Genomic DNA, 14,907 nt, shown 5'->3' with positions numbered 1-14,907 from the left:
TGACTGAGTAGTAACATTATAATCAAGTATAATATATTTTGAAACCAAATCCATATCCCTAAACATTAATAAGATTTGAAAATTTGTGTGTTTCTAAATATTATTAGTCTTATAATAAGATTTATATATAAAAATAACAATTTTTGATACAACAGTTAAGTTATAAAAGATGGCATTATAAATTTTCATCAACATTATTAAATCATATGAAAATATTAGTAACAAATATTAGTATTAAGTATTGCCATTACACATTATCAGTAGCTCCATACTTCTTACAATAATGTTGATGGTTCTTAATTTTTATTATTCAGTTGAAGCTATACTGTGGCTTATTCAATTTATTTTCAATCTTTTGTTCAAAAAAGAAATTAGAAAGCAAAATTAAAACAAAATGTAAAATCATTAAATAATAATAATTAAAGTGTTCAAATGTTTAAATGAAAGCAGCACAACTCAGTTAATTCTCATAATCAAGGCAATATGTCTTAAGAGGAAAGGAAACAAGAATTCAAAATCAGGAAATTGACTGACTTGACTATAGATGGAGTGTTAATTGTAAAAAAAAGAAAATTTGAATTACATTGAATATGTTTTTAATATTAAGACAAAAAATTCCTTGAATGATTGACAGTTATGACAAGGGTTGTCAAAGTAATGCTCAATAGTTAAGTCAAAGTGTGATAAACTGACTAAAATTATAAGTTTACATTATCTTTAAATTGTATATATATACAGTGAAAACTGTTTAGGCGACCACCTGTCAAAACGGGCAAAAATTTCTGGCATGGAATAGTTTATACATAGTCTTCATATAAGTTACCTGTATTAAACGACCACCTGTGTAACGCAACCGCAGGCACCAATTTTTGGTCCAAAATGACATACAACAACTGTAATAAGTGACCACTTCCACAAATATTTCTGGTCTAAACTATTGTTCGAACCCATCTCAACAATGTTTTTCCCTCTTAATATAATGAATTAGTCTAAACTCTCATTTGAACCCACCTCTGGCACTTCTCCGACCATTGAAATTAGGTGCAGGTGTTAATGAATTAGTCTAGCCACAAAAGAAATTTATTTCAGTTTGTTCGAAATTGAAAGAAATGCAAAGTGTTGTCATTAGAAGATCATGTTAAAGTTATCAGAGAAAGTGAAAATGGTTTATCACAATGGCAATTAGTGGTAAAGATAAACTGTGGGAAAACAAAATTTATTTTACCATAGACCTACAGTATTTTCCTTAGGGGTATAAAATATTGTACACGATACAATTAATCAGCCAATCTCATTGTTTGATAAAATTTATTTTATTTTATTAATTAATTTATTTGATGCTCATATACAGTACCTGTGCGGTAAACAGTTTCTGTATCAACCTACCTTATTTCCATGATATTTTTAGAAAAATAATATCCAAGTAATTTTTGCATGCAAAATATTCAAAAAACAATAAACGCATTAATGCAAAAATCATTTTTTCAGGCCTTTCTTTTTCGATTCCGTATTATGAGAAAGAATAATAAAATTGTTTTATTATTAATTAATAATTTTTTTTCTTATTGTGCTTAAGAAAATATTTAAAAAGTACAGTATTTTTAAAGTTAAAATAAGATTAAACTAACGAAAACCAAAGTGATGGAGCACTTGTGTATCGATGACGTAATACACATAACTGAGGAGCGAACAAAAAGAACCAAGTTGAATTAATTAAGTCGGAAAAAAGAAAGTGTGCGTTATAATTGAGAAAATGTGAATAGAGAACTGTATTAAGCTTTAAAATATTGGTATTAAATCTGTTTTATAAAATCATGACAACTCCTGTAAACCAAGTTATCCAATAAGAATAAAATACCAATATAGCTCTATTGTTGAAAAAATTTGCTTATTTTTTCTCACCTCGAGTTTTTATTAGTAGAAATGGCTAAAGAGTGCACAAAATATGTACAGAAATATGGTATTACAGCATCACCTGTTTTGGACGACCACCTGTGTAAAGACCACTTTTTGAAGGAACCTTAGGTGGTCGCCATAGACAGGTTTTACTGTATATTTCTTATAAAGTTGGAACAGTTGCACATGACCCAAACATGACCTGATCACTTGACTATACTATGATTGCATCATAGTTGTGACACATGGATGTAACAAAGGAAATTGTTAAACTGTTATATATCCTGTATATACAAATTTTATCAATATATCATCAAATTTCTATTGAGATAATGTTCTTAATAGTAATTGAAGTAAATAATTTATTTTTCTTCTTAGTAACAGTTCTTGATTCTGCAGTTTTCACATAACTGGGCACAAAAAGTATGAAGCTGAAAATAAAGTTACAGTGGAAACTTTATTATCAGAAGTTGGTAAGACAAAGGGTTTAGGAGAAACAAACAAAATTTTGGAAAATCCAGAAAATGATTTGTGTTTTGGGTATTCAAACACTATGCATTTAAAGTCTTATAATAATAATATAATACAATTACTGTATTTGAAAGTAATTTGCTCAAAATCTAAAGCATGTGACCTAGTTTTGCAATGCTACAATCAACAGATGGAGTGATTTCTAGTTACCTGAGAGTTTGGTCTCTGTGTTATCACACTGTGGTATATAGGGGTGGTCAACAAGTTGATTGCGATCAACCAGTCAATTGCTTGCGATGTCTTGACTTAATGTATTATATTTGTAACTGAACACAACAGTATGCATGCAGTTATGACTCAACTCATAAGCAGTGCACCTTGTACTGAAGCACAGTGTATAAACATAGTATGTATTTCACACTTCCCCCTCCCCACTTAGACTATGCCTATGACAACAAGTTGATCACGACACATTTTTAAGATAAAAAGTTGATCTTATGTACACAAAAGTTGGCCACCTCTGGTAGTTTTTAGTTTTTTTAATCATTTCAGGTAATCAAGTTTCTACTATAACATGGGTGACAGGAAATTGGAACAAAGGGTAAAAGAACATCAAATTGGTTTAAAATATAAACACAATTTTCCATTTTAGCTTCACTCTACTATGGAAGGTTATACAATAGATAAAGAAAATATTAAAATTATGAAAAATTAAATAGGTCCATATAAAAGAAAAATTACAGAATGATTAAATTAATAAAATATAATAGTACTAGTAACCAACAACAAGTATGAATATAGACCTAATCTGGAATTTGTTAATGACAGAATTTTATCGAAATAATTTCCCCAAATGTCTAGAAAAAAACAGTAGAAATGCGAAGGTCTGTCTAGGGAGAGAAGTCCAAATTAACTTAAAAGTAATTAGTTTTTAGGAACATTCTGAAAAAGAATTACTGGCAAGTCAGTACTTGAAAAGAGAAAGAAATAAGATTTACTTATTGTATCTTCACTTATGAATAATTTTTTGTGAAACATTATTTTAATTGATCATATTTTAAAGAGAATCTTTAACTTCCAATATTGGAAAAACTGAAGAGGGCAAATTTGACATCAAAAATAAGTCCAAAATGCATATTTTGTGGCAATTTGGAAGGAGGGGAGTGTTCTTGCTGGTTTATAATTGATAATTTATGGAAATTAAATCAAAATAAATAAAAAATATAAACTTAACCAGCATCCAAAAATTTAAATATATAAATTATATTAAAATCTACATTTATATTTACAATTTTGATATAATTAAAAATCAGTTAAAATTTACTTAAATAGAAAAAATATTTTACAGGGCAGATCAATTTGAATTGATGATTGAAAATTTGAAACCAGGAACATTTTATTATGTATGGTAAGTTAATTATTATTTATTAATGATACACAATATAAAAGTGCTTGAGGTTATTTATTATCTTATTGTTTTTAAATTATTAATATTTAACAAATTTTATTAAAAAAATGATCGTTTAATAATAATTAAGTATTAATCAAGTATTATATTAATTATATAAATATATCAACATTAGTATGCTTATCATGGTTTCATAAATGATATTTTGAATGAACTGAGTAACTTTTAAATTTTTAACATTTTTTAAAACTAACTGCATGTACCCAGATTTGCTTAGGCTTTTGAGGGGGTAGGGGATTGGTAAAATTGACTTAGGAGAGGTTGATGAAAACAATGGTCTTCATAACTAAGATGTACATTTATTGACGTCTGTATTTACAATAATGAAACTGCAAAACACAAAATAATTGCTTGGACTAAAGTTAACAGGAGGTGGGACCCTGACATGTTTGATCCATAGACATAACATTATATATTTGTCACTTTTCCACATCTGAATCATTGCACCTTTCTCAGATCTCTCCAGGGGCATCATCATCTACAGGATAAGAGATACCTGAATATATTTTTAGTCCCAGCTGTTTACTTAAACTAAGTTGGACATACTGATACCCTCTTTTAATTAATATATACATTATTTAACTTTATATAAGAGAATTACATGTTTAAAATCTAATACACTGAACCTATCTTGAAATACTGTGAAATAATCAGTGTTAAAAACTTTATATTCCAAGTATATTATTGTATTTAATTACTGGAAATTGGATGTACTCTGTTAATTTTTCATTTTTCTAAAATCAATAATAATTATTAATACACTCTTAATAATTTTACTGTTTGTTATAATTTTAACAAATTGCATTTATTTTTTATAAATATTTATTGTTACATAGATTATAAGATTATGAAGTATAAAAATACTAAATATTTGAGGAAAAAATTGTAATTTATATGATTTTATATATATAAATTAAATAAATCAAAATAAAAGTATATAACTTAAATACATGAAATGCATTTAAAATTTTTAAAAAAATACATTTTATCCATAGTAAAGGTATGATTTTATTTGAAATATAAAATTAACAATAATTGATTTTGATACTATTAAATTTTAGTTATAGATGTTTTAGATCACTTTATGTATCTCATATTCTTCTTCTGAAAATCCTTTATCATATAAGGTTGAGAAATTCATATAGTCAAAATCCATATGAAATATTAATTGGTTATATTGGCATCAGTTAGGACCCAGCGGAAATAGGACCCCACCCCATTCTGAATTTTCATATTGGAGAGAAGATTGAGATAGGTATAATTAGATAAAGCTTTTCATAAGAAACAATTTTTGTTAAGAAAATTTATTATCTGCCATTTAGAAAATAAATCAAACTTTTCTTTTTTTCACTTTCATGTACATCATCCAATTGATAAGGGCCAGTAAGGCCAAAATGCATTTTGGTTAAGTTAATTAAATAGGCTGGATGTGCAATAAGCCTGTTCATTAGTTATAGTAACTAAATAGTTTTTGTAATTTTCTGTTTTGCTTTTTACTAACCACACTTACTTAATAAAGAAGCATATTGCAGCAATTTAAAAGTTATTGTCTGGTGACCTTTATATGTTTAATTTATGTCTATTTGTTTTTGGTAATTGGGCTGCAATTTGAAAAAATTGTAGACCTATAAATTTCCACTGTCGTCCATCTGTCTTTTTTTAATCTCGAGAATGGAGTTAGATAGATGAAAGATGAGACCAGATATGGAAACTTTAGGAGCAGGAGGACTCAATCAAATATATATGAACTTCAAATGCAATCTGGATTTCATGTTATTTCAGTTCAAAAATTTTCCTCCTGAAAGGTGTTAGATAGATGAGTGGCACGACTGTTGTTAAAAGAAAAGTATAATGTACAGAGGCAAGACACTACAGTACTAATTTGAGGTGGAGAACATATATTTTAAATTAAATAAATTTCAAATATGATTAAAAGTTGCAGCCCAGCATTATGATAATGTCACAATAAATATTAATAATTGTTCATTTCTAAAACATTCATTTATCCCAGAAAAATCATATGCAGTAATGAAGATACTTTTAACATGGTAAAGATATTGGTTGGATTTAAAATAAATTTCAGGGTTGTGGAATGTCACTTTACTTAGATATTCATATTGTATGCACTTCACATGTCGTGTATTACAATGTTTGGTGATGTAAGTACACAAAACTAGTCACGTTTAACTACAACACAGCTGCTATTTACAAATTAGATGGGGAGTCAGAGAAGAAAGAGTGGTAGAAGTTTTCACTACAGTTATGGTTAGTTAACTCTCAGGATCCATTCTAAGAATATCTTTGAATTCTGATGTAAGCTGTTTGTGATCCATTTCACAAAGCAATGCATCAGGAACTTTGCCATATTAATTTGCAAAATTGTTTTGAGTGCTGTCACTGAGTCACAACAGAAATCTTTTTATCACAAATTGTGGTTGAATGAAGTAATATTCGAAAGCAGGATGTCAATATCTTCAGTGTTCATTATTGGACAGCGGAGAATCAGCACTAGCTTAGAGAAATGAAACATTCAGCATGTGTGAAGCCTTGATACCTGGTGTGGTATCATTGGAGATCAAATAATCAGTTCTTATTTTTTAAAATGCCTTTAAATGGACAATGTTATGCAGATTTTTTTTGTTAATAAGCTTCTAGAACTTGCAGAAAATATGCTGTTGATGATTAGATAATCAAAATAATTCTATTATGATAGTTGCCCAGTACATTTTGCTTAGAATTATTTGTCAAATTTTGGATTGAAAATTGTGGATTAGAAGAAGTGGCCCAGTATCATACTCACCAGAATTGTCTAATTTAATATGCATTGACTACTGGGTGAGGATTAAAGATATTGTGTCAGAGGTGTCCTACAATGTATGGACAAGAAAACAATTTTCAAGAAATGAAAACACCTATCAGACTATCATTCAGGTTTTTCTGAATGATAGTCTGATAGTTAGTTAGATAATTAAAACTGAGGTTATCCATTTACAAGTTGTTTTCCAAGAAAGACTTCTAAAATGCTTAGAACAAACAGACATACTCAGTTCATATTAGCAATAACTTTAGGTATTGACTGTTTATTATTTAAAACAAATTTTTCTTTTGCTATTTATTTTGTAAATGGTAGCAGATAATGAAAAGTTGTTCAACAAAAGTTATTTCTTATGAGAGCTCTATTCAACTATACTGGATTCAACTCCTATTCCAATATGCAAATTCAGAGTTTGGCTCGGTTTTGTTTCTGCTGCATCCTGATTGACACTGACACCAATCAATTCCTTATATGAGCTTTGATTATAAAAAAACATTCTGTAACTTACCATGATGAGCAGTTTTAAAGAAAAACATGTGGTATGGTGTGGTCTGAAACAATTCTGTATATATACAATTGTACAGTGGCAGACAAAAGTAATGGAACACCTACATTTTTCTTTGTAAAGTTTAATAGGATCATTAAATGTTTGAAATATTTGTATGTGATCTTTAAGAAGAATGCTAAATATGGGATATTACTTGCATTATTACTATTTGCTAAATATTAAGATTTTTTCTAATCATAACATATTTGTTTTGGTGCTATTAGTTGTTTTTGCTCTTAATAAATTTATTCTTGTGTCTCATTACTTTGGTCATGACATTTTCTTGAATTTTAAGTTAAATTATTTTTGTATTTAAAGATGGAATAGACGAACCTGAACCAGTTCGTTATGTGTGTTGTTTTTTTATAAGCTTTCAAATGAATAATATATAAGGATCTATCAATTTAATTAAAAGTTACAAAGAAAAATCTGTCTCCCATTACTACTACTGTATACTACTTTGTCTGTCACTGTACATACGAACATACATACATATGACTGGGTATAAAATTATACAGTGTAAACAAGATATCTTTTTATTTATCTCTTAAGAAAATATCTTTCTATTTAAAATATTTTTTAATTACTAAAGATGTTTTAATGTGTGGTTAATGTTTGTAGTGTTCGAGCTGTATTGGAGGGAACAATGGGAAAATCTTCAATGTGTGAGTATTATTTTAATTTTATAGATGTTTAAGAGTTTCCAAAATATGATAAACTACACTTTATTTTTGATCAAAATTAATACTATTAATAAGAAACATTAAATGGACAAACTCAATGCTGTATATTTAAGAATTGTTAATTTTTGTGAGATTGCATGATGGTCAAAATGACTGTACAATTTTATTTTTTCTGTTGCATACCTTACACCTATAATAGCTGTCTAGCTGTTCCTATTTGAAATAAACAGCATGTGTATTTTATTAGTTTTGTTCACTGTTGTATCTCATTTATTTCATCAGTGGTTAACTTGACCATTATGTAACCTATGAACTATTTATTTGTGATCATTTCAACGTTTTTTTTTCTACTTGAACTTTTTAATTTTGTGTATGTGTGTATATATTTATATATGAAGCGTGCAATGCCATAATGTTGTAAATGCCAAAAAACAAACTTTTCAGGAGAGAGAAAAAACACTTTTTCTAATGAACAAACTTTAATCAAATGCTATAAAAATTATTTTAACAATTTACACTTTGGAATAAAACATTGGGTTTAATTTCAAACACCTAAGTATGATGGTAAGGAAACAAAAATGTTTAAAAACAGAGTTAGAGCCATAACATTGTAAATGCCAAAATTGTGCAAGTGCATAAAGTTGTAAATGCCAAAAACAATTGCAATCATAAAATTAATGTTTCTACAGCTGAAAAACGGTTTTGAATACCAAAAACTTACATTTAAATTATTAAACACAATTTACAAATTCAATATCAATTTTAACATTAAAAACTGGCAATAATCTATTAGTGACTGCTTCCTGGCTTCAACAATGTTGAGCCCATAGTTTTGGTACTTGAACTGGGCTGTAATTTTTATCAATTGTAATATAATTATGATAAATAAAGGAAAATATAAACAATAAGGTATTAATTTAGTGTAATAAAAGTTAAAATGTATTTAAAAACTTCAAATTTGAAAGATTAATGAAAGTCCGAATATCATTTTGAAATATCAAATAATAAGGTGATACAGGTTAACTATTAATAAACTGAGATTCAGTTATCCGGTTCTGCGTAAAAAACTCACTGCGTTACAAATTGGAATAACAAAATGGTGTAAATGTAAACCGTAACATTTTATGCGCCAAAAGGTCACATGGCTTGCACTTTGGCACTTCAAACGTTATGGCTTGCACATAAATTCATCTTCAAAATATAGCCACTTAGAGCGCCACAATCGCCACAATAGTTTTTTGTAGGAAAAAGCATTGCATTTAAAATTCATTTCTTCAATAAAACATATTTTGAGAAAAATGGCATTTACAACCTTATGGCATTGCACGCTTCATATGTAGTATCTCTTACATGTTATTTGATAACTGCATTATAATATATCTGGAAGAAGAGTTACATGTAAGCAGACACATTAGAAGAAAAAAATTATGGAATCTTTTATTATAAAAGGGAATTAGATTAAATTAGAAAAACTGATTATACAGTTCTAATCAACTTATTTTAAGATAGTCATATTAGCTTTTTCAAAGAATACATAATGAAAAATCCAAAGTAATTTAATCATGTGTTCTAAAGTTAATAATGTTTTAGATTTTATGATCATTAATGTTAATATATTTTGTAATAAAATTAAAACTTTTATATATTTAAAATATCTTGGATAATTATTTTTATTAATTATGACAAGAATGAATTATATTATTAATAAAATACAGGTCAGCCACTGATTTTTCTGGTATATTTGATTTGAAAGTTTTACTGAATCAACTGAGGTCATATAATAATAACAATCAGTCTTGTAGTCAGAAGTAAACCATTTGAGAGGCTAGAGGGACTAGCTGAAAAAATTATGACTGATACTAAACCAAATAGTTGCTAAAATTAATTGGGCTATTATTAATAATCAGAAATTAAGTAATTTGGTATTACCTCTAATACCAAATTACTAAAAATTACACTGATTAGAGAGATCACCAGTTGCAATGTAGACAATTCAAGTGATTACATGCTATAAATAAATACCACCTGTGGTCATAAGTAAACCATTATGGTAAACCATAATTGCAGGAATTAGAAATTACTCTTTCAAAAGAGATGCCAGACTATTGTTTGTTAATTAGAAAATCAGTTGTGAACCTGTACTGATAATAAAAGCATTCATTTAAAATGATAATATTTAAATTTTGAAATTAATTTGAATTTTTTAGGTTCTACTTTCAAGACGAAATGTTGTGAACCAGATGCCCCACATCCTCCCAAACTTGTTTCAAGGACCAAAAACAGTATCATTTTAAAGTGGAATGTATGGAAATTTATTTATTTTTATTTGTCTATTTATAATAATTAATTAATATTTAAAAATTTTTTTAGGCTTCTTCAGATAATGGTGCAAAGATCATTAATTATATTTTAGAATATGATGAGGTAATATTTTTATGATAAATTTAATTTGCCAAAAGTTTTAGTTTTATCTATACTTTTATTATTATTAATTTTTTTTATTTTAAAATGTTTTATCAATCTCATTTATAAATTTGTGAAATGAATATTATAATTTTATTTGTATTAAATTTTGTATTATAATTTTTTTGAAGGGAAAGGGAAATTCTGAATTCATTGAAATATTCAATGGTTTGCAGAAGAATTATAAAGTAACAAAGCTGAAAGTGTCAACATGTTACAGATTTAGGCTAGCTGCAGTTAATGAAATTGGAAAAAGGTAATTTTAAATATTTTATAGAAAAAAATATAATGATGACTGAATTGACTCTTAATAATTATAACCAGTGGTATACAGTCATTGACAAAAAGTTACACACCCAGATAGAATTGTTCAATTAAGGCAAAACTTGGCATACAGTTGATATGTAAAAGATTACAGTTGTAAGGTGATTGTATATTAGATAATGACATTAGAGGGCCTTAAAATTGCTACCCCAGTATTATATGAAAAAGGATTACAGATGTGCTTAATGTTTAGAATTTTTGGTGGCATTTCTGTCTGGAGGTCTTCAAATGCCAGACAATGCAGTACAGTCAGATATGCACAGATTTTTTTTTCTGTCAATGAATGTGTGTAAACTTAAATAAATACCATAGATTGGCAAAGTTGTTTATATAAGGGTAATTTGATTTTACAGTTTACATATTATTGGTAAATATGTATAGGATATTTAAGATTTTATTTTTGAAGGTTTTATTTTTTTTTTTTTTTTTTTTAGCCACACTCAATGTTGGTTTTTTTATTTTTTTCTGTAAACTCTGTTAGGCATGCTAAATTGTATCAGGAAGCAGAGACATTCTCACTTTGATCCTACTGTATCTCGGAAACAAAGTTAGGTACCTCTGTTTTTTATTACATATTTGGATTCCTCATTGCAAATTAATGGAAAATGACAAAGTCTTATCAAAATCAAGCCATTAAATTTTGAAAACGAACTCAATCCTATAAGCCCATAGAAGACATGCTAGTGACCTTGGGACATCTCCCAATAAAGTTGTGCGATATTGCTTTGTTGCGTGTGCTCATGCTATGACCTTATATCTCAAAAATGAAGTCATGGATTCTCATTTTTTATTACATTTTTGGATTCCTCATTCCAATTAATGGAAAATGGCAAAGTTTAATCAAAATTAATCAATCAAATTTTGAGATTGCATGCAATTTTGTAAGCCATACAGAAGAGGCTTATCTAATGCTCCACCTCAATAATTTTTAATACTTCATGTTTTTTGTATATAAGGATCTATACTTAAGTAAATATCAGCATGTATACCTAGCATTCCTGGTAAGTAAATATCAGCATACAGCATATTAGCATATAATGCAAAGATGACACTTTTTAATACTCTGTGGATTTGGCCAGGCCCACAGTGAGGATGGGCTTATCTGGGACAGATTGCCTATGAAAAATTTTTAGGCTTGTTCACGTGGATTTGATCTCAAGTCCAGAGTTTAGGCTGACTCTTTAACTGCCTTGGTCATCTGGTTGTCATGTTTTAATAATTAAATATGGAATAAGTAACAACAAATGAACAATATATTTATGTATTTAATGAAAAACTTAAATATAATGAATACTTTACAATGTCTTCTGGAGTATAGGATATTTATATATGAATCATGTTTTGATTGTATCTTTTATGTAATTGTAACAGATTATTCTAATTTTAATTTATATTCCAATTAATCTGGTAAGATTATTTAAAAATTTTTGATGATAAAAATTAAAGTATCAAAAGATAATTTATATGTCAAAATTTCAATAAAATAAGTGCAAAATGTTTGCAAATATTTGCGTAATGGCTTCATTATAAAATATTATTGGTTGAATTAGTTGAAATAATTTTTATATGTAATGATGTGTTTATTTAATTTTATTTTAATACATTTTTTTTAATACTTGCAGTGATTATAGTGAAATTATTTGTTTTTCTACGAGTGGTAGTGCTCCAAGTCAGCCTTCACCACCTGTATTAAAAGATGCGTTTATCGATCGACTTTCACTAGAGTGGGAGAAAAGGCCATTTGATGAAGAATTTACTCTTCAAGTAGAAGATGAAACTGCTGTGAGTAATGATGTGCATTTTTTAAATTTAAATAAGAATGTTTTTTTAATGTTTATGAAAATGAAAAATTGCATATCAATTTTTGTTACTAATTTAGGAAGTTGGTTTCCTTCCTGTATGTAATACTGCAGAAAATGCATTTGTGTGTACAAATTTAAAGAAGAACAGCAAATATAAATTTAGAGTAAGTAAATATTTTCATACTGGAAAACTATATAAAATGGTTTAACAGAAAAAGTTTTAATGTAAATTTTTCAATGATTTGAAATTATGTTGATATATACAGCTAGTCCCTGATTTAGGACCACAAGAGCTCAAACTAATACAGTAAACTCTTGGTAACTTGAAGTGGAAGGGGGAGAGAATTTGTTAAAAACTTTTGGTACTCAAAATTCGTTGGTTTGTGTTTAAGAATAAGATCATTACTTTAGGCATGAAACATCATTAAAATTTTGTATTTTATGTTGTGCAATTGGAGGCATAATTCTATACAATACCAATATTTGTGATAATGTTTATTCCCTCAAAAATGTAAAGAAAGTGCACAAAATTAGACATTAAATAAAGTTAAATTCAGATCTTAAATTTTGAGTTAGTGAAATGTGATGTCAAAACTATTTCAATTTATAGAAACTTTTTGAATCTATAGGAGTTAAGTCAAGACAGAAATAAAATTAAGAGTTAAGGAAGTTCAACTCATTAGGATTCTATTGTATATTCAAAAAGATATTTTAATGTTCAAATAATTGATTGCATTTGCTAGTTGCATGATACAGCAATAAAATGTTAAATTAATAATAAATGTGATATTTTATTGCAGTATCATGCTAATGATACTGCAATAAATATATATTATATAGCATTAGCTGGTATGTTTTTATATCATTAACTACAACTTAGATTAATACCACTATTGTAATAAAGTTAAATAACTTAATTTGTATTTGCTTGATTTATTATTAATGATGAAAATAAAATCAATTGTGAAGATTGCAATGATCCCACAGTACAATTTTTGGTGTCTTCAAATATGTTTATCTTCTTGCATGTTTCAGTGAGGTTTTGTGCTAGTAAAATACCATAATTAATTGCTGTATTTTATGGTATATAAGATACAATCTCATTTCAGCACAGAATACTTAGGAAAAAATATTTAGTGTATTCAAGCCATCTCATGCTTTTGGTATTCAGCTTCAAAATTTTTTACTGCATTGTGGTTAAAAAAAGTATAGTTAAAATGAACGATTATTTATCAGGAAAAGGAGAGTTTAAAAGAAGTTGTGTACAGTTAAAATATTTAGCATGAATACATGTAAAAGCTGCTTTGCTGTAGCAAAATAGTAATAAAAATGATATGGTTAAGTATTAACATTTATATTCAATAGAGTGGCTAGGTAGATGTTACTTGTAGCCTACTGAGGATATGAAAGATTGTAACTCCACTTGTAAGATGGCAAGACAATTTTTTTTTAAATGACAAGAATTACTGGCTAGTAGTAAGACACTTTTCATAAATCTGGAACTCCCATATCTATGGTTTCTAGATGATAAACTTTTATCAATTATTATTTTAAATGTCATCAATATTTTATATAAAAACTAAATTTGTTTCATATTTTTTTTCACAAAAAGTGACACTTTGTCTGGAATGTTAATTTTTATTGTGTGTTTTAATTTGTATCAATTTTATAATTTATGTCCTAAACTAATGTAGATTATAGAATTTTATATTATGAATATTTTAAAATTTGTTATAGCTATGTGCTACTAATGAAGATGGTAGTAGTCCATGGAGCAAAACTGTTACATATTGTACTTTACCAGACAGACCATGTAGACCTACACATCTTCAAACAAAAGGTCATATTGGCCATAGTTCTTTTCATGTAGTTTGGGGTGAGTGATTTATTTGCAGAATATTTAAATTTATTGTAAACATTTAACACACATTTTACTAAGTTTGTTTTTACAATTATGCATTTAACAGATTCGCCTGTGGATGATGGTGGTTCACCCATTACTGCATATGTGCTAGAAGTAGACACTGGAAAAGGTATTTGATTTTTATGACATAAATCTTTGTAACTGATATTTTATATGTAGTAACTTATAGATAAAAGTAAAATTATTTTTTTTGTTGTTTTGTTTTAATATGCTTTTTACATCCTAAAGCAGTTTTGTTCATTTGGTACCCACTGATCAAATCTGCCTTATGAACTTTTCACTATAATCCACTTATAATAGATAATCCATTTCTAAAGCCCACAAATATTATCATAATTAAAACAAATAAATGAACAAAAATGAGCATTATATGTGCAAAATATATTCTTTTCTTTTTGAAGTATTTAATATTTTTGTCTATTATTACATATGTTAAAATGAAAACATTTATGGAGAAGATGTATTACAGTGTGGTATTAATAGGTTATTAATTTACATCAGGTGAAATGGATAC

At 27.4% G+C, this 14,907-nt stretch overlaps 1 protein-coding gene across 2 annotated transcripts in view; it reads left to right on the top strand.

The window, feature by feature from the left end:
* The window catches only part of mtgo (miles to go), a 93,581-nt gene that overhangs the window by 58,984 nt on the left and 19,690 nt on the right, over positions 1-14,907 (top strand). For both annotated transcript variants that reach the window (XM_067286834.1, XM_067286828.1), the window contains exons 7-15: positions 3,716-3,775; positions 7,819-7,862; positions 10,088-10,182; positions 10,251-10,304; positions 10,475-10,599; positions 12,290-12,449; positions 12,547-12,633; positions 14,207-14,345; positions 14,437-14,502. In XM_067286834.1, the coding sequence (XP_067142935.1) occupies positions 3,716-3,775; positions 7,819-7,862; positions 10,088-10,182; positions 10,251-10,304; positions 10,475-10,599; positions 12,290-12,449; positions 12,547-12,633; positions 14,207-14,345; positions 14,437-14,502 (830 nt within the window). The remainder of the gene's footprint in view (positions 1-3,715; positions 3,776-7,818; positions 7,863-10,087; positions 10,183-10,250; positions 10,305-10,474; positions 10,600-12,289; positions 12,450-12,546; positions 12,634-14,206; positions 14,346-14,436; positions 14,503-14,907) is intronic.

The sequence above is a fragment of the Centruroides vittatus genome, unplaced genomic scaffold, assembly GCF_030686945.1.
Source record: "Centruroides vittatus isolate TY-2023 unplaced genomic scaffold, ASM3068694v2 contig_1276, whole genome shotgun sequence".
Lineage (NCBI taxonomy): Eukaryota > Metazoa > Arthropoda > Arachnida > Scorpiones > Buthidae > Centruroides > Centruroides vittatus.
Note: the sequence above shows the minus strand (reverse complement) of the source record. Positions and strands in the feature narration are given on the sequence as shown.